The sequence below is a fragment of the Psammomys obesus genome, unplaced genomic scaffold (assembly GCF_907164565.1).
Source record: "Psammomys obesus unplaced genomic scaffold, mPsaObe1.curated_primary_1811, whole genome shotgun sequence".
NCBI lineage: Eukaryota > Metazoa > Chordata > Mammalia > Rodentia > Muridae > Psammomys > Psammomys obesus.
In genome coordinates, this window is record NW_026585742.1 from 15,648,171 (window position 1) to 15,672,977 (window position 24,807).

The 24,807-nt window shown below is 39.1% G+C and overlaps 1 protein-coding gene across 1 annotated transcript in view; it reads left to right on the plus strand.

Moving 5' to 3' along the window:
- Positions 1 to 24,807, plus strand: part of LOC129670528 (DNA repair-scaffolding protein-like) — a gene marked incomplete at its 3' end in the record, with an annotated part of 244,997 nt that overhangs the window by 7,299 nt on the left and 212,891 nt on the right. Inside the window, exons 2-5 of the mRNA XM_055599034.1 lie at positions 9,488 to 9,643; positions 10,210 to 10,276; positions 14,848 to 15,009; positions 24,539 to 24,693. Coding sequence (XP_055455009.1) covers positions 9,488 to 9,643; positions 10,210 to 10,276; positions 14,848 to 15,009; positions 24,539 to 24,693 — 540 coding nt within the window. The remainder of the gene's footprint in view (positions 1 to 9,487; positions 9,644 to 10,209; positions 10,277 to 14,847; positions 15,010 to 24,538; positions 24,694 to 24,807) is intronic.

A 24,807-nucleotide genomic window follows, 5' to 3' on the forward strand; every position in this document is an offset into this window, starting at 1 on the left:
CCATCTGGCCCAGGGCTTTTTTTTTGGAAGGAAGACTGTTGATGACTGTTTCGATTTCCTTGGGGGATATAGGGCTATTTGATCTTTCTACATGATCTTGACTTAATTTTGGTAGATGGATTCTATCAAGAAAATTGTCCATTTCCTTTAGATTTTCAAATTTGTGGCATATAGGGTTTTGTAGTAAAACCTAATGATTCTTTGGATTTCCTCAGTGTCTGTCGTTAGGTCCCCCTTTTCATGTCTGATTTTGCCGACTTGGATAATTTTTCTCTGCCTTTTAGTTAGCCAAACCCTTTTGGCTAAGGGTTTGTCTATCTTGTTGATTTTCTTAAAGAACCAGGTCTTGGTTTCATTGATTCTTTGACTAGTTTTATTTGTTTCTAATTGATTGGTTTCAGCTTTAATTTTGATTCTTTCCAGCTGTCTGTTCCTCTTGGGTGTATCTGCTTCCTTTTTTTCTAGGGCTTTCAGTTGGGCCATTAAGTTGCTTGTATGAGATTTTACAAATTTCTTCTTGAGGGCACTTAGTGCTATGAATTTTCTTCTGAGCACTGCTTTCATTGTGTCCCATATATTAGGGTATGTTGTACCTTCATTTTCATTGAATTCTAGGAAGTCTTTAATTTCTTTATTTCTTTCTTAACCCAGCTGTCATTGAGTAGCAAGTTGTTCAGTTTCCATCTATGTGTAGGCTTTATGTTGTTTCTATTGTTGTTGTGGTCCAGCTTTAGTCCATGGTGATCAGATAGAATACAGGGGATTATTTCAATTTTCTTGATCTGTTGAGGCTTGCTTTGTGACCAACTATATGGTCTATTTTGGAGAAGATGCCATGAGGTGCTGAAAAGAAGGTATACTCTCTTGATTTTGGGTGAAAAGTTCTGTAGACATCTATTAGGTCCATTTGAATTAGGGCCTCTGTAAGTGCCATTATTTCCCTATTTGGCCTCTGTCTAGATGATCTTTCCTTTGGTGAGAGTGGGGTGTTAAAGTCTCCCACTATTAAGGTGTTGGGATCTATGTTCAGAATTCTGATGTCTTCTTGGTGGATTTTTCCTTTGATGAGAATGTAGTGCCCCTCTTCATCTTTTTTGATTAATTTTTGTTGAAAGTCTATTTTAGTAGATATTAGGATCACTACCCCAGCTTGTTTTCTCGGTCCATTTGCTTGAAAAACATTTTTCAGTCCTTTACTCTGAGATAGTGTTTATCTTTGTTGCAGAGGTATGTTTTTTGGATGCAGCAGAATGTTGGCTCCTGTTTCTGCACCCATTCTCTTAGTCTGTGTCTTTTTATTGGAAAGTTGAGTCCATTGATGTAGATAGATAATAGATAGACCAGTGAACGTTAGTTCCTCTTATTTTGGAGTTGGTGGTCTTACTGTGATTCATTGCTTGTTTTCTTTTAATTTTTGTAGGGACGTTATCTGTATGCTGTGTTTTCTTGGGTATAGTTGTTTTCATTGGATTGAAGTTTTTCTTCTAGTATCTTCTGTAGGGCTGGTTTGCTGTGTAGAAATTGCTTAAATTGCTTAGTTTTATCATGGAATTTTTTTTTCTCCATCTATGTTGATTAAAACTTTGTTGGGTAGAATAGTCTGGGTTGGCATCTGTGGTCCCTTAAAGTCTGCATGACATCTGCCCAGGCCCTTCTGTCTTTTATAGTTTCTGATGAGATGTCTGGTGTGATTTTGATAGGTCTACCTTTATATGTTACTTGGCCTTTTTCCCTTGCTGATTTTAATATCTTTTCTTTGTTCTGTATACTTAATGTTTCGACAATGATGTGACGTGAGGTTTTTCTTTTCTGGTCTAGTTTGTTTGGTGTTCTGTAGGCCTCTTGTATGTTTATGGGCATCTCTGTAAGTTGGGGAAATTTTCTTCTTTGATTTTCTTGAAGATATTTTCTGGACCTTGGAGACTGGAATCTTCTTTTTCATCAATTCCTGTTATAATTAGATTTTGCCTTTTAATGCTGTCCTTAATATCTTAGATGTTTTGTGTTTGGGACTTTTCCAATTTTACTTTTTGTTTGAGAGAAGTATCAATTTCTGAAAGTGTATCTTCAGACCACAGATTCTCTCTTCCATCTCTTGTATTCTTTGGTGATGCTTATTTTTGTGGTTCCTGATCTTTTCTCTAAGTTCTCCAGCTCCAGGGTTTTTTCTGCTTGTGTTTTCTTTATTGATTGTAATTCTATTTTTATGTCTTGCACCATTTCTTTCATCTGTTTGAATGTGGCTTCCTGTCTCTGTATGATGGCCTCTATATTTTTTGTTCGTTTCTTCTCTCTGTGCCACTAATTTTGCCTCTACTTGTCCCTCTATTTGTTTGGTATATTTGTCTATGTTTCTTTTAGAACTTTGTTCAGTTCCTCTTTCTTTGCCTTTACCTGGGAGGTATGATGTATGATGTCAACTAGTTCTAATATTTTTGTTTATTTTTTGTTAAGAGGACTTGACAGTCAGAGTGGTATACTGAAACCACTATTAATGGGTTGATGTTAATGTATGTCTTTAAATCCAGGAGTAGATTTTCATGAAAGTTCAGCATCCAGAGGTTGGTGAATATATGCTTAGGATAGTAATGTGTTCTTGGTTAACTGTTTTCTTGATTACAATGAAGTGTCTGTCTTTATCTCTTTATGATTCATTTCAGTTAAAGTCTATTCTGTCAGAATTAGTTTGACCGCACCTGCTTTTTTTCTGGTCCCAACTGATTGGAGTGCTTTTATTCATCTTTTTACTCTATGGCAATGCCTATCTTTAAAACTGAAATGTGTTTCTTCTAAACAACTGATAGATGATTCACCAAACTCTGGAATGCCAAATTACATAAAAATAAATATTTACTCTTATTACGCATCCTGGTGCCCCTTTCTCCTCAAACTGTACATTTTGTATTTTTCCTTGCTCATCTTGCACCTTTTCTTTATAGATCTGCCTAAGATTGGCCACTAATAACTGTGAGATACAGTCAATGCTAGGCTGTTTTAAATTCCCCTTTGCCAATGACATTAATCCAAAACTCTTCAATTTAGCCTCAGAAAGACTTTTTGGACAAGGGCAAAAAGTCACATCCTTTGCCAAAATACGTCAAGAATGATTTCTAGGCCACTTACTAGTATTCTTTTCCTTTGAAACCTGCTGAGCTGGGCCATCATAATCAACATTGCTCTTAACACCTACCATTGCCTTCCATGCTTCTACTAGTATGAGTCATTAAGCCCCACTTAAATCACTGAATTGCTTTCATAATCTGAAGTCTCAAAGTACATTCCACCAACAAGTAACATGGGCAGGCATGTCTATAGTCCCTGCTACCAACTTCTATCTTATTCAGCGTTTTATTGCTGTGATAGACACGGTGATCATGATGGCTCTTACAAAATAAATCATTTAATTGGTGCTTGCTTACAGTTCAATAGATTTAGTCCATTATCTTCATGGTGAGGATCCTGGTGGCATGCAAATAGACATAGTGTTGGAAAGTAGCTAAGAGGCAGGTAGCAAGCAGAGTGATGTTGGGGATGGCTTAGGTTTTTGAAATCCCAAAGCCTGCCCCCAGTGACACACTTTCTCCAACAAGGCCACACCCACACCAACAAAGTCACATCTCCTAATCGTTCAAGTAGTACCACTCTATGATGGCCAAGCATTCACTTATATGAGGCTATGGTTGCTAGCCAATAAATTTTCTTGGGCTGACACTGCTACCCTATTGGACTGGATAGAGCCAGTAAGTGCCTCTTTGACTTCTTCATTTTCATGCCTCTTGGAATTTCTAAACTAAAGGCAACAAGATTGCAATAAACACGGAAAGTCACAGGAACACACAAAACTAGAGTCCTGACAAAGACAAAAAACCAGATGCTAGCTAATTAGCAAATCAAATGTTCTGTAAGCAAACAAATTGAAGAAAACAAAGCATATACCATTCAAAGGTCTGAAAGTGAACAAATCTGAAAACTTTGGAAAAGTCAGAAATTGAAATGCGTCTAAAGCAAACAAAACAAATTGATACCTTAAACTAGAAACAAATAGGACTCTCCTCCCCAATACCCACATCTTACCAACTAAACATCAGTTATATTAAATGAGATATGAGCCCCAGGAAAATCTCATTATCAGACACTTGAACACAGAGGGCCCTGTGGTGATACCTTGTGCCTTTATTGATTAATTGTGCAAATGAAAAACTTATTGTTTTCTTGGGTCCTGTCAGTACAGAAACAGTTCTTATCTTAAAGGAAATAGTTTGTTTTGTTTCCTGGATCTAAAGATGAATGACTCTGCACGGTCCAGAAATACAGATTCAGTTTCCCAGAATACCATGTTTCAGAAAAGTAGCACAAGCTTTAAAAAGTACAAAGAAAACCAGGGACAGTCCACTTGTAGGCCATACTAAGATGTGTGGGGAATCTTTTAAAATTGCTTTTTCACTTTCTGTCTCTCTTTTTTTAAAAAACAGTATATATGTATTTATATTAAGATTTATTTATTATGCATATAATATTCTGCCTACATGCATGCCTGAATGCCAGAAGATCCCATTCTAGATGCTTATGAGCATCTAGATCCCATTCTAGATGCTTATGAGCCACCATGTAGTCACTGGGAACTAAACTCAGGACCTCTGGAAGAGCAGCCAGTGCTCTTAACCTCTGAGCCATCTCTTCAGCCCAGCCCCCTTCTGTTTCTCTTAAGTAGTATATGCATTTATACTTAGACCCATTTTGCTTTAGTCTTTTCTTTCTTTCTTTCTTTCTTTCTTTCTTTCTTTCTTTCTTTCTTTCTTTCTTTCTTTCTCTCTCTCTCTCTCTCCTTTTTTCTTTCTTTCTTTCTCTCTCTCTCCTTTTTTTCTTTCTTTCTTTCTTTCTTTCTTTCTTTCTTTCTTTCTTTCTTTCTTTTTTTCTCTCTTCCTTCCTTCCTTCCTTCCTTCTTTTTCTTTTTTTTTTTTTGAGACAGGGTTTCTCTGTGAAGTCTTAGCTGTCCTGGACTTGCTCTGTAGACCAGGCTGGCCTCAAGCTCACAGAGATCCACTTGCCTCTGACTACCAAGTGCTGGATTACAGACATGCTTCACCACTGCCTAGCTCGCATTAGTCCTTTTACACCTCAGGAGATATTTAAATTTTATTCTGCTTCTTTCTGGCTTTTCATTTTATTTCTGAGTATTACTGAGTATTATAACAATATTTTCCCTTGTATTGAGATGTCAGCTATTGGTTTACCAGTTTTATAATTGAAAATAAATTCTTTTTCATACAATACCTCCCAACCACATTTCCCCTCTCTCCACAGCTTCCAGCTAACCTTTTCCCTCTTTCCAAGATCCACTTCCTTCCTTTCCCTTTCCTCTTCAGAGATGAACAGGTCTCCAAGAGATAGCAGTCAAACAGGGCAAGACAAAATGCAGTAAGACAAGGCAAAAGCCCTCATATCGAGGCTGAACAAGACCACCCAATAGGAGGAAAAGAGTCCCAAGAGCAGGCAAAAGAGTCAGAGATACACTTATTCCCATTGTAAGGAGTTCCACAAAGCTACCAAGCTAAGAGCTATAACATAGATGGAGAAGATCTGGTGCAGACCTATGCAGGCTTTGTATTTGCCACTTCAGCCTCTGTGAGCCTATGTGAGCCCTACTTTGTTGATTTGGTGAGCCATATGTGTCCTGGTGTCCTTCATCTTTTCTGACTTTTAAATCTTTTCTTCTCCTCTTCTGAAGAGTTTCTTGAGCTACCGGGGGAGGGACTCAATGGGGACCTCCAATTTAGCTTCTCTCTGCATAATGTCTGGCTGTGGGTCTCTGTATTCTCTCCCAGGCACTGATCTATAGGAATCATTTCCCTCCTTTCCTCCTCTCTCTTCCTTTTTCTTTCTTATTTTTGCCAGTTGTGTTTGGTTCTACTCTAGGTCTCTGAGTTATACAGTCTCTGGGTCCTGGACATCCAGGCAGGATGGGCTTCCAGGTGGAGCACAGGCCGTCTCTCATGGCACAGCCTCAAGTTAAACCAAACTTTAGTTGGCTATTTCTACAAGTTCTGCTATGACCATTGCCCCAGCACATCTTGCAGGGCAGGACAGATTGTAGGTTGTAGGCTTTGTGGCTGAATTGTTGTCTAGGTTTCTCTTTCAGTAGCCTACAGGAGTGGGAGTACCCTCCTACTCCAAAGAGACTAGAACATAGGGATGAAGACTTCATGCATGCATCAGCTTAAGCTCTCCACATTTAATGAGCTACGTGGATGTTGTCCTTGGCAATGGGCCCCACTGTTAGTTTTCAGAGAGCAAGAGAGCAACATTCTTCCCTACCATCAGCCTGTGTTGTTTAGTAGTCTCCATGTGGACCCCCTCAGCCAACAACTCAACTGAATGTAACCTAGTCCTACTACTGGAAGCCTTGTCTGACTACTACTAGGAGACCTCAGTAGGGTCTCCTAGTTCCCAGGAAATTTCCACTGCACAAGGTTTCCATACCACTCCCCCAGTGCTCCCAAATTCTAGCCCCATTCCCACCTATTTGATCCCTCCCAGACCTGTTCCTATCCACTCCCAGTTTACCCACAAAATTTATTCTTTCTCTTTTTCCCTGAGAGGTCCGTGCATTCCCCCTAGAGCATTACTTTTTCCCTAACTTCAGGGTCTGTGGATTGTAGCTTGATTCTCATGTACTTAATAGCTAATATCTAGTTATAAGTTATATACCATACCTCACTCAGGATGATTTTTTTCTAGGTCTACCCATTTGCCTCCAAATTTCATGATATATATTTAAAACAACTGAGTAATACTCCACTCTGTAAATGTACCACATTTTTAAATCCATTCTTTGGTTAAGGAACATTCGGTTGTTTCTAGTTTCTGGCTATTATAGATAAAGCCATACTTTATACTGAGCAAGTATCCTTGTGGTAGGATAGAGTGTCCTTTCTGTATATGCCCAAGAGAGGTATAGCTAGGTCTTGAGGTAGATTGATTCCTAAATTTCTGAGGAACCACCATAGTTTTGACTTGCATTTCCCTGTTGGCTAAGGATGTAGAACATTAAATGTTTCTCACTTAAAAAAATTTGAGATTCCTCTATTGAGAATTCTCTGTTTAGATCTGTACCCTTTTTTATTTTTTATTTTTTTTGTTTTATAGACAGTGATATTTTTTATCTGTCCAATCTAACTATTTTTTTAATTTTTTATTAATTACACTTTATTCATTTTGTATCCCCCCATAAACCCCTCCCTCCTCCCCTCCCGATCCCACCCTCCCTCTCCTTCCTGCATGCATGCCCCTCCCCAAGTCCACTGATAGGGGAAGTTCTCTTCTCCTTCCTTCTGATCTTAGTCTATCAGATCACATCAATGTGGCTGCATTGTCCTCTACTGTGGCCTGGTAAGGCTGCTCCCCCCTCAGGGGGAGGTGATCAAAGAGCAGGCCAATCAGATTATGTGATAGGATAATTGGATTATTTAGTTTTATTTGTTATCTATTTCTTGAGTTCTTTATATATTTTGGATATTAGCCCACTACCAGATGTGGAGTTTGAAAAAATCTTTTCCCATTCTGTAGGCTGCCTCTATCTAATTCATGGTGTTCTTTGCCTTACAGGAACTTTGCAGTTTCACAAGGTCTCATTTATTAATTGTTAGTATTAGTGCCTGTGCTGTTGATGTTCTGTTCAGGAAGTTTTCTACTGTGCTAGTACATTCAAGGCTCTTCCTCACTTTCTCTTCTATTAGATTTTTTTTTTGTTTAGTTGTATCTTTTTTAAAAATTATTTTAATTTTTATTAATTACAGTTTATTCACTTTGTATCCCCCCTCTACCCCCCTCCTTCCTCCCCTCACAATCCCACCCTCACTCTTCCTTACTGGTGTCCCTCTCCCAGTCCACTGATAAGGGAGGTCCTCCTCCCCTTCCCTCTGATCCTAGTCTATCAGATCTCACCAGGAGTGGCTGCATTGTCTTCCTTTGTGGCCTGGTAAGGCTGCTCCCCACCTCAGCGGGAAGTGATCAAAGAACAGGTCAACCAGTTCCTGTCAGAGACAGTCCCTGTCCTTATTACTATGAACCCGCTTGGACACTGAACTGCCATGGGCTACCTCTGTGCATGGGTTCCAGGCCATCTTCATGAGTGGTCCTTGGCTGGAGTATCAGTCTCAGAAAAGACCCCTGTGCCCAGAGTTTTTGGATCTGTTGCTCTCCTTGTGGAGCTCCTGTCTCCTCCAGGTCTTACTATCTCCCACTTCTTTCATAAGATTCCTTGCACTCTGCCCAAAGTTTGGTTATGAGTCTCAGCATCTGCCTCAATACTCTGCAGGGTAGAGTCTTTCAGAGGCCCTCTGTGGTAGGCTATGGTCCTGTTCCCTGTTATCTATATAAAATTTTATTACTAACATCAAATTTAATGGAGAGAAACTCAAGGCAATTTCACTAAAATCAGGAGCAAGACAAGGTTGTCCATTTTCTCTGTATCTATTTAATGTAGTAGTCCAAGTCCTAGCTAGAGCAATAAGACAAAGGAAGGAGATAAAGGGGATACAAATTGAAAAGAAAGAAGTCAAAATATTGTTATTTGCAGATCATATGATATTATACAAAGTGATGCTAAAAATTCCTTTAGGAAATGCCTACATCTGATAAACACATTTAGCAAAGTAGCTGGATACAAGCTTAACAACAATAACAAATCAGTAGCTCGCCTATGTACAAATAACAAATTGACTGAGAAAGAAATCAGAGAAACAATATCTTTCACAATATCCTCAAATAATATAAAATATCTCAGGGTAACTCTCATCAAGCAGTGAAAAAGGCTGTATGATAAAAGCTTCAAGTCTGGCTTTCCATTTAATTTGTGTGGTGTGTCCTTGATCTGTTTTCATTGTGTATAGGAATATTATTCTTTTTTTTTTATTCTTTCCTCTCAACAATATGTGTAGCATGTGTCTTTGATACTTCTTTGTTGTTTATTTTTATAGAATAGTTTTTATGAGCTCTCCTATGGATATAGAAATAAGGACACTTACTTTCTGTTATGTAGATGCCTCCTGGTACTGCTTTGTGCTTTGCCCTACTAGCCTTTTTTTTTTTTTTTTTTTGTCTCTGTCACCTCTCTGTTGTTAAGTGGGTTCTACTTTCTAAGTGAGAGTCTTTGCTTAGTTTGGCATAGTTTTCAGTGTACTTCCTATTGATCAATGGGTGTAGAAAAGGGAAGGGTTATTTCCTCCAGCTTTCTTGGCTTCTTCCCCTCAGATATGGGTACATATAAGAGTTTATGTTGGTGCTGGTTTGTCCTCACTCTTTGAAGTTTGTTGATTAGTTATCAGTGAGGTTTCAGTTTTGATATCTAGTTGCTCTCTCCACATGAAGATCCAGAGGCGTCTAAATGCTATCCTTTTCCTGTCACCATTCCTGGCTTCTAAATTGCTAATTATATTGTAACAAAGTTGGTTTTCTTTTCTTTTCTTTTTATAAATCACTTCTGCAGAGGAAAAGGAATTGGTGTGCAGAACACTCATCTTTTCTAGAAGAAAGGTCACAACAGTTGAGAAGAGCACATTTCAAAACAGTGGAAACAGCTCTCTCTCTCTCTAAAGCATGGCTCAAGTGTGGAGAAGGATTTCAGAACGCTTCTGAGTCCCTGGTAATAGAGCTATAAAATTGTTTTTACTGAATGTAGAAGGTCCTGGGTATCTAGACTGTTGTAGCTAGTTTCTTTGGAATTCTCTTACTTTTCAGAGCCCTACTTTTCTTGAAGAATGTACACTGAGAATGCTGTCAGGTATGAATGTAATACTCCTTGTAAGGAATATACTTATAAAATATTTGTATATTCAGAGTCTTTTGTCAGTCTGATTGCAATTAATTTTTATGTATGGTGTAAATTATAGAGTAATACTGTTATAAACTAAAGATAAAATATATAGTTACATGTAGTAAGGTCATATATATGAGAAGACATTAACATTGACTACTATGTGAAATGTTTCAACAGCTCAATTTAGAGTCCAGAAAAGGATGAGAATAAATTTTTGTATCTACAAGGACTACATGTTTTGGGAACATTCAATTGGTGACTATTTTTAAAAAGCAGAGGAATATGTCAGGGAGGGTATAATTTAATACATTTTACAAAATAGTATTGGTGGTTAGCCTTTATTCACATGAGTCATATAAGTGAAATTATTTTTATTATTATTTTGCACACAGCCATTAACAAGTGAAAAGACAGCTGTTACCGAAAAACATGTCGAATTATCTCCAAGACCAAAGAAAGGTAACAATGCTTTGTTGATTTATTTCTTATTTTTTATTTTTTTAGCTTCTGGTTTTGGAGACACAAACTTTGGAGCCCTTAGATTTATAGGTAAGCCTTCTACCACCTAACTAAATTCCCAACCCCTAACATGTTGATTTATTTACAGATGAGCTTAAGGCTATTTTTCTGTGGTTTATTTTCATCCTTTTAAAATGTCAATTATATAGTTTGAATAGTTTGTATATTCAGAGTTAAAAGGAAGGAAATAGGTGTTTTTTGAGAATTCATCTTTCATCTCTATCACTATCTACCCATTTGCTCATGCTGGTGACCATTTAACATGTTGGTTGTCCTTACTGAGTTTACTTTAAAAAAAAAACAACTTTTATTTATTCTTTCATATATTACATCTCGACTACATTAAATCCCAAGTCTCCTCCCTCCTTTTTTTTCTGACCCCTCCCTTCCCTCAGTTTCCCTTCAGAAGAGGACAGGCCTCTGTTGATATAATGTTCTTTTGGAATGTATACAATTTACCTTGTTCATTCAAATGCTGATTTTTCTCCCCCACTATATGGTTTCAATCAGGACATTGCATTGTGATGCTTACCCTTAAGCATCACCTGTCTCAAGTTTGTGTGAACATGCCACCATTTGTTCTCTAAATTGTCAGTTAAAACAACTAGCGACAATGTTGAGCAATGGAGAGGATAGGGTGGGACATCCTGGTCCGGAGTGGGAAGAGGAGGAAGGAAGCAGGAAGAGAGGAGAGGAGGAGGAGAATCTGCTGGAGTGGTCTGGAAACCACGTGGAGAAATGAACTGGTTCTCAGATTTGACTAAAAGCAAGTGTAATGGGTGAAATCTGAATGGTAGGAAACTGCAGGCTTGGAGATTTAGGATGGAGTAACTATTGCTCAGCATTGTGTTCTAGGTTAATTAAATAAATCCTAGTCTCTGTGTGGTGATTTGGTGATACAGCTGTTTAGGAATAACTGTGGCTTAACTGAAAGATTCAACAATAGTAAATTTAATTTATAACTATAGGCCTCCCAGGGATATCAGCCAAACATGTCAAGTTGCAATAAAACCAGGCACCTCCCCTCATATTAAGGGTGGTTGAGGCAACCCAGTAGGAGAAAAAGGGTCCCAAAAGTAGTCAGAAGTGTTAGAAAAAGCCCCTGTGCTCAATGTTAGGTGTTCACAAGAAGACCAAGCTCTGCAACCATAACATTTGCAGAGAGCATAGGTCAAACCCATGTAAGCTCCCTGACTGTCAGTTCAGTCTATGTGAGATCCTATAAGCCCAGCTTAGTTGATTCTGTGGGTTTTCTAGTCATGTCCTTGATCTCTCTGGCTCCTACAATCCTTCCTCTCCCTCTTTCTCTTCACGATTCAATGAGTTTTGCCCAATATTTGGTATGGGTCTTTGCATAGCAGAATAGCATTAGGATTTTTTTTTTTTTTTTTTTTCAGGTGTGTTTGTCTCTGGGCTATCTGGTCTCCAGTTCCTAGTCTTCTAGGCAGTGTCAGGGGTGGGCTCCCTCTTGTGGCATGGGTCTCAGGCTGGGCCAGTCATTGCTTGGACACTCCCACATTTTCTGCTACCTATACCCCTTACTGGGTTTACTTTAATAATAGAATCTAATACAGTAGTTCTCAACCTGTGGATCATAGTCCATTTTGGGCCAAATGGAGTTACCTAAGACTGTTGGAAAACACAGATATTTACGTTATGACTCATAACTAACAAATCACAGTTATGAAGTAGCAATGAAAATAATTTTATGGATAGAAGTCACTACAACATGAAGATCTGTATTAAAAGGGTACAGCATTTAAGAAGATGGAGAACCAATGATCTAGTATAATAGCTCAGGTTTAGAACTTTAGGGAAATAATGAATAAATGAAGAAGCAAATGCTCTGGTTTGAATTCTAGTACCACAAAACATTTTCATAAGGAAAATAAACATATGACTTATACTGTAGGAACCACTGCTACAAACTGTAATTTTTGCTTGATAACTATATGGGTGTTTTCTAACTACAAATACGAGAAAATTCTGCTCACAAAAATTAAGGATTGATGTTATCTTCTAGATAACAAAACATCTAGAGAATCAACTATTTTGAGCTCTGTAATGTTAATATGGGGTTGGTTCTCCTGAGTGTAAGGTGGTATTTTTGACTAAATTCTTGAGGGGACTGTTTTTGTTGAGAAATTTTAATCCAATAAACTTTGCCTTCTTTGGGAAATAGACTTTTTTTCAGGACTGTTGTTGGTTCTGATGCTAGCCCTCAAGATCTGGTTAAACCTATCCTTGTTATATAAACCTGCGTAAGTCATTATATCTGATTGGTTGATTAAACAGCCTATACCTGGGCAGGGCAGATTGAGGTAGGCGTGGCTAGGGTTCCCAGCTTTTGGGTTCAAGAGAGAATCATGGAGAGACAGACAGACAGACAGACCAGAGGAGAGGAGGAAAGAGGATGCCACAATGGGTTAGCATGGAAAAGAAACCACATGGGTGAGAAGAAAAGACTCCCATATGAAAAAATAAAAGCAAGTATTTATAAGATTATGGATGGAAGATAGTTCATATGAGGACGATTAGGCCGATGGCATTGGATGGGGGCTGGGATATGGATGGTGAGACACTGTAGGTGAAATATCTGCCCTGCCCAAGGTAAATAAGGCAACTATAAAATCTGACAGATGTCTGTGTCTTATTATTTGTGATAGCGGGTTACATACTACTGTTGTGATAACCTTAGGGCTAATAATAAACGTTGTATAGCCCAACATTTATTTTTATTTTTAATTTTTATTTATAATAACACAGGACCATGGCTAGAATCTGTCATATGGGATTATCTCTATTAAAAATGGTGTGGTGAAGTTCGGGATTTTAGGGATTTTTATACATGTATATTGCTGCTGGTAAAATTAGGGTTAGTTGTAATGGAGAAGAGTGGGTATATGGAACAGGTACCACTGACTTTATTGCTATTATCATTTCATCTTCCTGTGGGTGGATTATAAGAGTAAAGCCTTGTGATTTCAGAGATTTTTCTGTCTTGGGAAAACAAGGTAAATGCTCAAATCTCAGATTCTACATCTGGAAAATGGGCATAAGGTTGTGGGTTTTCTGGGTTATTAGGTTAGCTAGAAAGCTAGATAAAATTTCTAGTTCAAAGGTACTCATTTGATACCAACAATTACTGTTGTATCTGAGAGCATAAAGAGCTGTGTGTGGGCTTGCCCAACATTCTCTATGTGTGGAGTAACTTTCTGTGATTCAGAGGCTGATCATTCTAAGCCATATTATCATTCCACTTTCCATTCAGTTTCTTTTCTTTTCCCCTTTCTTTTGGGACACTGTCTAATGTAACTGAAGCTGACATTAAACTTGCTGTGTAGCTGAGGCTAACCTGGGACTTCTGATCCTCTTGCCTCTGCTTCTAGAGTGCTAGGATAGCAGGTATGTACCTCTGTGCACCATTCGAGGATGCTGAGGATTTGAACTCAGGGTTTCGTGTACTGTAGACAAACCGTCTAAAAGTTGAGTTACTTTCATAGCCAGTGTTTCTTTTCTATGTGAATGAAAAATAAAATACCCAAAAATATTCCTTTAAAATTTGTAAAATACTGTCTTGTAGAATAAACTGTCAGGTATTTTTGTAATATCTTCTGATAGTAGTCCAGAATTATGTATTTCTTTCTATTAGTGCCAAATGCTCTTGTATTTATATCAGTTTATAATATATATGTTAAACAAGGTCTGTTTCTTTGAATAAATATGGTTTATGTATTTTTCTGGAATTATAGTATATTCAGCTTTGGGAGAAAACTAAATATTAAATAAGTTGCTACTTGTAGTTAATTAAAAAAGGTTTCTTTGAGATGATTTCCTCAGGCTGGAAGATATTTGACCCACAATGTTTTATTATGTAAATGATATATAATACATTCTGGAATGCTCAAAGTGTTTGTTCTTTATATATAACATAGCTATAACTAAGCAAAGATAAAGATATAAAAAACTTATGAATAGAGGCCACTGGGAAAAGGTATGTAAAACATTTCCTAGAAAACGTTCATTTTTAAAATAGCCATTCCTAAAATTAGTTTACAGTAGTATTAGTAAGAATTTCAAGGTAAAGGTTCACAACAACAACAACAAAACCTTCTAAAATAAAAATCAAGCAAACAGGAAAACTCAACCGCACTTATTTAGTATGCTGAAGAGCAAATATTTTTATGAGAGCTAGAAAATATAAGAAAGGAACATATTTTTGCAAACGATATTTAGGGTCTGAGGCCTGTGTCCATGATGTTTCCTTATCTCTTTCTGTTTTAATTTGCCTTTTTATAATTCATTTTATCTCTAGATTTTGTCCTTGGCTTTAATTCAGGAATTCTTGTGAAACTATTTTTGGAACAGTGTATGAAGATCTAACACAACAGTATTTTCATTGTCATTAGAGGTTTTTTGTTTGTGGCTTTGTCTAAACGATATGCATAAAAATCTCATTTTGATAAATAACAATTATTAGCTAATATTTGTATTTTTTTTTTCTGTAACAGAAACAAGTAAGAGTGCTAGTGAGCTTGTAGATATAACATGGAGTTCGAGTGAAAGTGATTTCTCAGATGAAGAAAAGGTAGCCCCTGAATTACAGAGAGATGGTACACATGGCTGTAGAGCAGACAGGACTCTGTTATGTCCAGAAGATGGAGCCACTGAAGGTAAAATGCTGATTTTGTAAAGTCCACTGTTTTCTTTTTTTTTTTTTTTTTTAATACCAGGTTCAGTAGTAGTGGAAACATTTTTGTTTTATATATTTATTATGAATTATGACTTTACTGAGTTATATCCTCTATAGAAAATTTTTTTTACATAATATTTCTCATGACAACTTTAAGAAATAAATATCATAGTGTCTTCATATTTTGTTTTTGCTTTATTTTTAAATTCGTTTTTTATTTTTATTTTTTGTGATTTTTCACATTATGCACTCCAATCCCACTCATCTCCCCTTCTCCTCATACCTGTCCTCCACCCAAATCTGTCCAAAAGGGAAAAAAAATATCTTATTGTGGAAGCTGTAGTGTGTCACAGTTCATTCCCTGTTATACTCTTTTGTCCACAATTCTTTGCTTGTAAATGTTCTTTGCAATGAGTCATTGGTCTGGTTTGAAGCCTTTGTCTTCTGCTACACTGTCAATATTGGAACCTTACTGGGACTCCTTTCAGATATCCTGTTGTTTCCTTGTGTCATGGAGATCCTGTAGTTTTGGGTATATAGGACTGGCTGCTTTATGCATGCCAGCAGTTCATCAATGGGTTAAATATTGGGGTGGGCCAATTTAAGGTCCTGGATCTGACACTGAGAAGTATTTGAGCTGGTTATCCCACCAGCTCTCTCACACCTACACCATCAGTGTAAGCTCTCCTGCCCTTCCCAGATAGACCATCCAGTGCCTCTGCCATCAAGGGTAGAGCCAACTTTCCCACTCTCATGTCCATGGGCCAGGCTCATCTGTGCCCATGCCAGCTCTACTGTGCTGCCCAGATGAGGTGGAGGGACTGCTCTCCTGAATGCTGTAGCAGGTAAGAGACAGGGCACGTTCTCCCACTTTCATGACCCTGGTGCCAGCTCACCCACCATACGTGATGAGGGACAAGGGAGGGAAGGAGGACATCTTTCCCTCATCTGCACCACCACACAGCAGACAAGAGTCAGGGTCAGCTCACCTATGTTCACACCCTCCAGCTGGCTAGCCTACAATCCCTACATTCAGGGCTCCCTCTGCTGTGCTGCCCAGGTGAGGTGCAGAGCCCACTGTGCTGCAGCAGGTAAGGGGCAGTGCCAGCTCTTTCACCTGCCTTAAGTGGCAGAGGCAAGGATGGGGGAGGGCATCTATCCCTTGTCCATGTTATAACATGGCAGACAAGTTGCAGGGCCGGCATACCTGTGCGCCCCACTCTCCCCCCACCCCTGTCAGCTTTAGAGGTACATGGCCTGTGAGATGTGTATTTAGCAAAGGATTTTCTCATTCTGTATGCTGTCTCATCATTCGATGGCTTCATTTGTTATACAAAAGCCTTTTAATTGCATGATGTCCTATTTGATGATTGATGGTGATAGGAGTCCTTTTCAGAAAATTCTTGCTTATACCTACATATTATTTTCCTTATTTTCCCTCTAATAATTTCAGAGTTTTATGTCTTCTATTAAGATTGGCAACTCATTTGGAGTGAACTTTCTTTCAGTGTGAGAGTAAGAGACCTAGTTTTGTTCTGCAAGTGGATATCCAGTTTTCATATATGATTTCTTGCGGCTGTCATTTCTCCAATGTATGTATAGTTTTGGCTGTAGTTACATGGTTTTACATGTGGGCCTGCTATTTTTTTTTCATTTTTTTATTTTTTAATTTTTTATTAATTACGCTTTATTCATTTTGTATCCCCCCATAAGCTCCTCCTCCTCCCCTCCCGATCCCACCCTCCCTCCCCTTTCTGCATGCATGCCACTCCCCAAGTCCACTGATAGGGGAGGTTCTCCTCTTCTTTCTGATCTTAGTCTATCAGTTCTCATCAAAAGTGGCTGCATTGTCCTCTACTGTGGCTTGGTAAGGCTGCTCCCCCCTCAGGGGGAAGTGATCAACGGGCAGGCCAATCAGATTATGTCAGAGGCAGTCCCTCTTCCCATTACTATGTAAACCACTTGGACACTGAACTGCCATGGGCTACACCTGTGCAGGGGTTCCAGGTCATCTCCACGAATAGTCCTTGGTTGGAGTATGATTTTCTGGGAAGTTCCCTGTGTTCAAATTATCTTGTTCTGTTGCTCTCCTTGTGGAGTTCCCGTCCCCTCCAGCTCTTACTATTTTCCACTTCTTACATAGAATTCCATTCACTCTGCCCATCAGTTGGCCATCAGGCTCAGCATCTGCTTTGACAGTCTATACTACAGAAGCTTTCAGAGGCCCTCTGTCGCAGGTTTCAAGGTTGTTTCCTGTTTTCTTCTGGCTTTCAGAGGCCCTCTGTAGCAGGTTCCAAGGTTGTTTCCTATTTTCTTTTTCTTCTGATGTCCATCCTCTTTGCCTTTCAGGATGGGGATTGAACATTTTAGTTAGGGTCCTTTCTTTTGCTTAGTTTGTTTAGATGTACAGATTTTAGTGGGTTTATTCTACGTTGTATGCTTATATGAGTGAGTATATACCATGCGTGTCTTTTTGCTTCTGGGACAACTCACTCAGGATGACCTTTTCCAGGTCCCACCATTTACCTGCAAATTTCATGATTTCCTTATTTTTCATTGCTGAGTAATACTCCATTGTATAGATGTACCACAGTTTCTGCATCCATTCTTCAGTTGAGGGGCATCTGGGTTGTTTCCAGGTTCTGGCTATTACAAATAAAGCTGCTACAAACATGGTTGAGCAAATGTCCTTTTTGTGTACTTGCGCCTCTTTTGGGTATATGCCTAGGAGTGGTATGGCTGGCTCTTGAGGAAGCGCTATTCCTAGTTGTCTGAGAAAGCGCCAGATTGATTTCCAGAGTGGTTGTACCAGTTTACATTCCCACCAGCAGTGGAGAAGGGTTCCCCTTTCTCCACAACCTCTCCAGCATGTGTTGTCCCTTGAGATTTTCATCTTGGCCATTCTGATGGGTGTAAGGTGAAATCTCAGGGTTGTTTTGATTTGCATTTCCCTAATGGCTAATGAGGTTGAGCATTTCTTTAAGTGCTTCTCTGCCATTTGATATTCCTCTACAGAGAATTCTCTCTTTAGCTCTGTTCCCCATTTTTTAAGTGGATTACTTGGTTTATTGTTTTTCAGCTTGTTTAGTTCTTTATATATATTGGAAATGAGTCCTCTGTCAGATAAAGGGTTGGTGATGATTCTTTCCCAATCTGTAGGCAGTTGCTTTGTTTTGATGACGGTGTCCTTTGCTTTACAGAAGCTTTTCAATTTCATGAGGTCCCATTTATTGATTGTTGCTCTTAGAGCCTGTGCTGTTGGTGTTCTGTTCAGGAAGTTTTCTCCTGTACCAATGAGTTCTAGGGTATTCCCCACTTTTTTTTCTAGCCGATTTAATGTGTCTGGTTTTATGTTGAGGTCTTTGATCCACTTGGACTTCAGTTTTGTGCAGGCTGATAAGTATGGATCTATTTTCATTTTTCTACATGTAGACATCCAGTTGGACCAGCACCATTTGTTGAAGATGCTGTCTTTTTTCCATTGTATGGTTTTGGCATCTTTGTCAAAAATCAGGTGTCCGTAAGTGTGTGGGTTTAGTTCTGGGTCTTCTGTTCGATTCCATTGATCCACCAGTCTGTTTCTATGCCATCACCATGCAGTTTTTAGTATTGCTGCTCTATAGTACAGCTTGAGATCAGGGATGGAGATACCTCCAGAAGATCTTTTATTGTAGAGGATTGTTTTAGCAATTCTGGGTTTCTTGTTGTTCCATATGAAGGTAAGAATTTTTCTTTCCAGGTCTGTAAAGAATTGTGTTGGCAATTTGATGGGAATTGCGTTGAATCTGTAGATTGCTTTTGGTAAGATGGCCATTTTTATTATATTAATCCTGCCAAGCCATGAACATGGGAGATCTTTCCATCTTCTGATCTCTTCTTCTAATTCTTTCTTCAGAGACTTGAAATTTTTTTCATACAAGTCTTTGACTTGCTTGGTTAGGGTCACACCAAGGTACTTTATGTCCTTTGTGACTATTGTGAAGGGTGTTGTTTCCCTAATTTCTTTCTCGGCCCTTTTGTCCTTTGTATACAGTAGGGCTACTGATTTTTTTGAGTTAATTTTGTATCCAGCCACTTTGCTGAAGGTGTTAATTAGCTGTAGGAATTCCCTGGTAGAGTTTTTGGGGTCACTCAGGTATACTATCATATCATCTGCAAATAGTGATACTTTGACTTCTTCTTTTCCAATTTGTATCCCCTTGATCTCCTTCAACTGTCTTATTGCTCTAGCTAGGACTTCAAGAACAATGTTGAAAAGATATGGAGAGAGTGGACAGCCTTGCCTTGTCTCTGATTTCAGTGGGAATGATTTAAGTTTCTCTCCATTGAGTTTGATGTTGGCTATAGGCTTGCTGTATATCGCCTTTACTATGTTCAGGTATGTGCCTTGTATCCCTGACCTCTCCAATACTTTAAACATGAATGGATGTTGGATTTTGAAAAGTCTTTTCAGCATCTAAGGAGATGATCATGTGGTTTTTCTCCTTCAGTTTGTTTATGTGGTGGATCACATTGATGGATTTCTGTATATTGAACCACCCCTGCATGCCTGGGATGAAGGCTACTTGGTCGTAGTGGATGATGTCTTTGATGTGTTCTTGGATTCGGTTTGCAAGTATTTTGTTGAATATTTTAGCATCAATGTTCATGAGGGAGATTGGCCTGAAATTCTCTTTCTTTGTGAGGTTTAGGTACCAACGTGACTGTGGCTTCATAGAATGAGTTTGGTAGTGTTCCTTCTGTTTCTATCTTGTGGAATAGTTTGAAGAGTATTGGTATTAACTCTTCTTTGAAGGTCTGGTAGAATTCTGCGCTGAAACCATGTGGCCCTGGGCTTTTTTTGCATGGTAGACTTTTGATGACAGCTTCTATTTCCTTAGGGGATATAGGACTATTTAATTGGTTTACCTGGTCTTGATTCAGGTTTGGCATGTAGAATCGGTCAAGAAAATTGTTCATTTCATTTAGATTTTCAAATTTTGTGGCATATAGACTTTGGAAGTAAGACTTAATTATTGTTTGGATTTCTTCAGTGTCTGTGGTTATGTCCCCCTTTTCGTTTTGGATTTTGTTGATTTGAATAGTTTCTCTCTGCCTTTTAGTTAGTTTGGCTAAGGGTTTGTATATCTTGTTGATTTTCTCAAAGAACCAGCTCTTGGTTTCATTGATTCTTCGAATTGTTTTATTTGTTTCTAATTGATTGATTTCAGCTCTGAGTTTGATTATTTCCAGCCGTCTATCCTCTTTTTTTTCTAGGGCTCTTAAGTGAGCCATTAAGTTGCTTGCATGAGATGTTTCGAATTTCTTTTTAATGCACTTAGTGCTATGAACTTTCCTCTCAGGACTGCTTTTATTGTGTCCCATAAGTTTGGGTATGTTGTGCCTTCATTTTCATTGAATTCTAGGAAGTCTTTAATTTCTTTCTTTATTTCCTCTCTGACCCAACTGTCATTTAGAAGTAAGTTGTTCAGTTTCCATGTGTGTGTAGGCCTTTTGCTATTTTTGTCATTGAGGTCCAGTTTTAGTCCATGGAGATCAGATAGGATACAAGGAATTATTTCAATCTTTTTGTATCTGTTTAGGCTTGCTTGGTGACCAATTATATGGTCTATTTTGGAGAAGGTTCCATGAGGTGCTGAGAAGAAGCTAAATTCTTTTGAGTTTGGGTGAAAGGTTTTGTAGATGTGTGTGAGGTCCATTTGATTCATGACCTCTGTCTGAGTTATTGTTTCTTTGTTTAATTTCTGCTTTGTTGACCTGTCCTTTGTTGAGACTGGGGTGTTGAAGTCTCCCACTATTATTGTGTGGGGGTCTATGTGTGATTAAGTTTTATTAAAGTTTCTTTTACAAATGTGGGTGCCCTTGCATTTGGGGCATAGATGTTCAGGATTGTGATATCTTCCTGGTGGATTTTTCCCTTGATGAGTATGAAGTGTCCTTCTCTATCTCTTTTGATTGATTTTGGTTGGAAATCTACTTTATTAGATATTAGGATGGCTACTTCTGCTTGCTTCTTGGGTCCATTTGTTTATAAGACCTTCTTCCAGCCCTTTACTCTCAGGTAATGTCTATCTTTGTGATTTAAGTGTGTTTTTGTATGCGACAGATTGTTGGGTCTTGTTTACGCATCCATTCTGTTAGTCTGTGTCTTTTTATTGGAGAATTAAATCCATTGATGTTGAGGGAGATTAATGACCACTGGCTGTTAAATGCTTTGATATTGATGTTGGCCATGGTAGTGTGTTTGTGTGTTTGGCTACTTTTGTTTTGCTGTAGTGAGGTTATTTATTTCCTATGATTTCTTGTAAGTAGGTAGTTTTCTCGGGTTGTATTTTTCCTTCTAGTATCTTCTGTAACGCTAGATTTGTGTGTAGGTATTGTTGAAATTTGTTTTTGTCGTTGAACATCTTGTTTACTCCGTCTATGAGGACTGAGAGTTTTGCTGGGTACAGTAGCCTAGGCTGACATCTGTGTTCTCTTAGGCTCTGCATGATATCTGTCCAGGCTCTTTTGGCTTTTATAGTTTCTGTTGAGAAGTCAGGTGTGATTCTGATGGGTTTGCCATTATACGTTACTTGGCCTTTTTCCCTTGCAGCTTTTAGTATTTTTTCTTGGTTCTGTATAATTACTATTTTGATTATTATGTGATGGGAGGATTTTCTTTTCTGGTCTAATTTATTAGGTGTTCTGTAGGCCTCTTGTATTCTTATAGGCTTCCCCTTTTAGTTGGGGAAATTTTTTTTCAATGATTTTGTTGAAAATATTTTCTGGGCCTTGGAGGAGGGAATCTTTTCTTTTCCTCTATTCCTATTATTCTTAGGTTTTGTCCTTTTATGTTGTCTTGGATTTCTTGGATGGTTTGTGTCAGGAATTTTTTAGATTTATTATTTTCTTTGACGGATACATTGATTTCTTCCATTGTATCTTCCACTCCTGAGATTCTTTCTTCCATGTCTTCTAGTCTGTTGGTTATGCTTACCTCTGTAGTTCCTGTTTTCTTTCCTAGGTTCTCCCTCTCCGTGATTTCCTCCACTTGTGTTTTCTTTAATTCTTCCAATGCTATCTTCAGATCTTGAACCGTTTTGTTGATTTCCTTTACCTGTCTGACTGTATTTTCCTGTTTTTCCTTAAATTCCTTCAGCTGTTTGTTTGAGCATTCCTCTGTTTCTTTTATTTCTTTCAGTAACACAGACTGTTTGGCTGCATCTTCCTGTATTTCTTTACGGATGACCATAATCTGTTTCATTATATCTTCCCCCAGTTCTTTACGCATTTTATTTACTTTCTCCATTAACCTCTTCATTAGCATGGATGTTAGGTCATCTTCTTGAATTTCACTCATGTTAGGGTGTCCAGGGCTACTTGCCCCTGTATAACTGGGTTCTGGGAATGCCATGTTGTTTTGCCTTTGGTTGGTTGTACTTTTTCGCTGGCCTCTACCCATTTCTCTGTCTCAGGTGTTGTCTGTTAATTTCTGGTGCCTGCTGAGTCCTGGGATGGGGAGAATCCACTTGGCGGGGTTCTGAAGTTCTCCTCTGCTTTTTGGGTATGGTCAACTGAATAGTGGTGCTTCTGAGGAATTGTCACAGTTCACTTCAGGTGTGTGGACCTGTATGGTAACTGTGGTATTCAGGAAGGCTCTCCTCTCCTCATGAGTGGTCCTGGTGATGGCTGTCCTGCTGCTGGGTTTCTTGCTTTGAGTTTAGTGAGCAGCAGCTGTTGCTCTTAAGGTGTAATTTTTGGGTGCAGCCCTCGTGAAGGACCAGGGATTCCCACAGTTTTGTCAGTCTAGCTAGGGATAACTGGTTGATCCTTGGCACAGTATCTGCCATAGGGCTGCTGTAATGGCCCTCTGGCTTTTGTAGGTCTGAGGATGCAGCTGTGTGCCCCAGTGCCCTAAGGGTACTCAATAATGGCGGCTGAGCACAGCGCTCCTGCCTGCAGTAGAAGGCTAGAGCCTAGAGCCTGCGTGAATCCAGAAAGTCTTTTGGTGCTGGGTGTCCTGAGCGATAGACATGATGATTCCCCCCGCTGTGGGGTTTCCTCCTGACAGGGACACCCAGTCTTTGCTTTGGGGACTGCTGTTCTGTCTGGGATGGCGAGTAGAACCCACAGGCACACACACACGTGTCTCTGCCTTTCCGGCCTTTGGGAGTCTGGGCGTCTGCCTACACTGGGAAATTTTCCTGAGACCTTTTCGGGGTGGGGGTGTCGGCTGAGTGCTCTGAGATCAGACCAGCCGTTTCCCTCCTTGTGGGTTTGCACCCGATAGTGAAACTCAGTCTCTGGTGCCCTGGGGCCCACAGTTCTATCTGAGGCGGCGAATCAGGCGTGCAGGCAGGCTCTGTGCAGGCGCCTGGGTCCCTGGCTCTGGCTCTGGGCTGGCTCCTGGGGCACCCTCGGAACCCGAGTCTTTTTCCAGGGGATGTCTGGGTGACCTAAGGTCGGTCCCAGTCATTTCCTGCACCGTGGGGTTATCTCTCGACTGGAAATTCCAGTCTCTGATGTTGTGGTGCTCACAGTTCTGTTTGGGACCGTGACTAGAGCATACTAGCATGTGGCTCTGGGCTGGCGACCAAGCGTCTGGCGGAACCAGGATCTCTTCTGAGGTTTAGCCGGGTGAGTTAAAAGCTGATTGAATCCCCCACCGTGTGGTATCATCTCACCTGGGAAACACAATCGCCTGTGTTTTATGGCCTCGAATTCTGATTGCTGGTCACTGTGCCGATCCTGCTGTGCTCCTGCTCAGAATGAGAGTCCTCCCGGTGCCGGCATCTTGCCCCCTGAAAGAAATTTTTTGAAAAAAAAAATCTTGGGTGAAATTATTTCTTTTAATTAAAATTATCTATCTATCTATCTATCTATCTATCTATCTATCTATCTATCTATCTATCTATCTATCTATCTATCTATCTATTCATTTAATGTATGTGGATGTTTTGCCTACATGTGCCTGCATACGTTTGTACACCACATGCATGCAGTACACATGGAGGCCAGAAGAGGGCACTGGATTTTTCTTGGAACAGGAAGTACAAACGTTTTAGAACCACGTGGGAGCCAGGAATTGAACCTGGGTACTTTGCAAGAGCAGTCAGTACTCCTAACTACTGAGCCATCTTTCTAGCTCTGAAAAAGTTATTTTTTAACAATGAACTATGTAAGTAAACCATGGTTCATTGATAGCCTAGAGCACTGAATTATGTAGAAAAATGAGGCAGTTTTCTGTAATTGATAAGGAGGGATTAAAATATTAAAAACAACAATAAGATGTATAAGACAGGAGAAATAAGATGTACTTTTCTTGAGTATGATGGATAAACTTCAAGGATTCAAAACGATTGGATAAAAGTTGTACACTTGTATTTTAGGTTTGGGTAAGAGATGGGAGTAGGGGTTACAGTTTTCACTGTTGGTGTTATGGGTATGTCAATCACTGAAAATAAGTTTGTAAAATAAATGTTAAGGGGATATAATATTAATAAAGTTAAAAATATATTTTGTTTTAGATGAATTACAGTTTATTGACTGGGAGATTAACAGTGACACAGAAGATCCTAGGGAACCTAGTGAGTGTGAAGATGGTGATGGGGCCGTGGACATCTCGGATTATGCTTCTTGTGCAAGTGGTCATTCTTTGACAAATGATGACAGGCTATCTGAGGTAAGAACAAATTGTTTAAACATCTCTTATTCTCCTTATAACATTTGGTAATTGTAGCTTTCTTGGTATCCAACCTTAATCCCATCTTTTCAAAGACAGTTACTTTTAATTCTT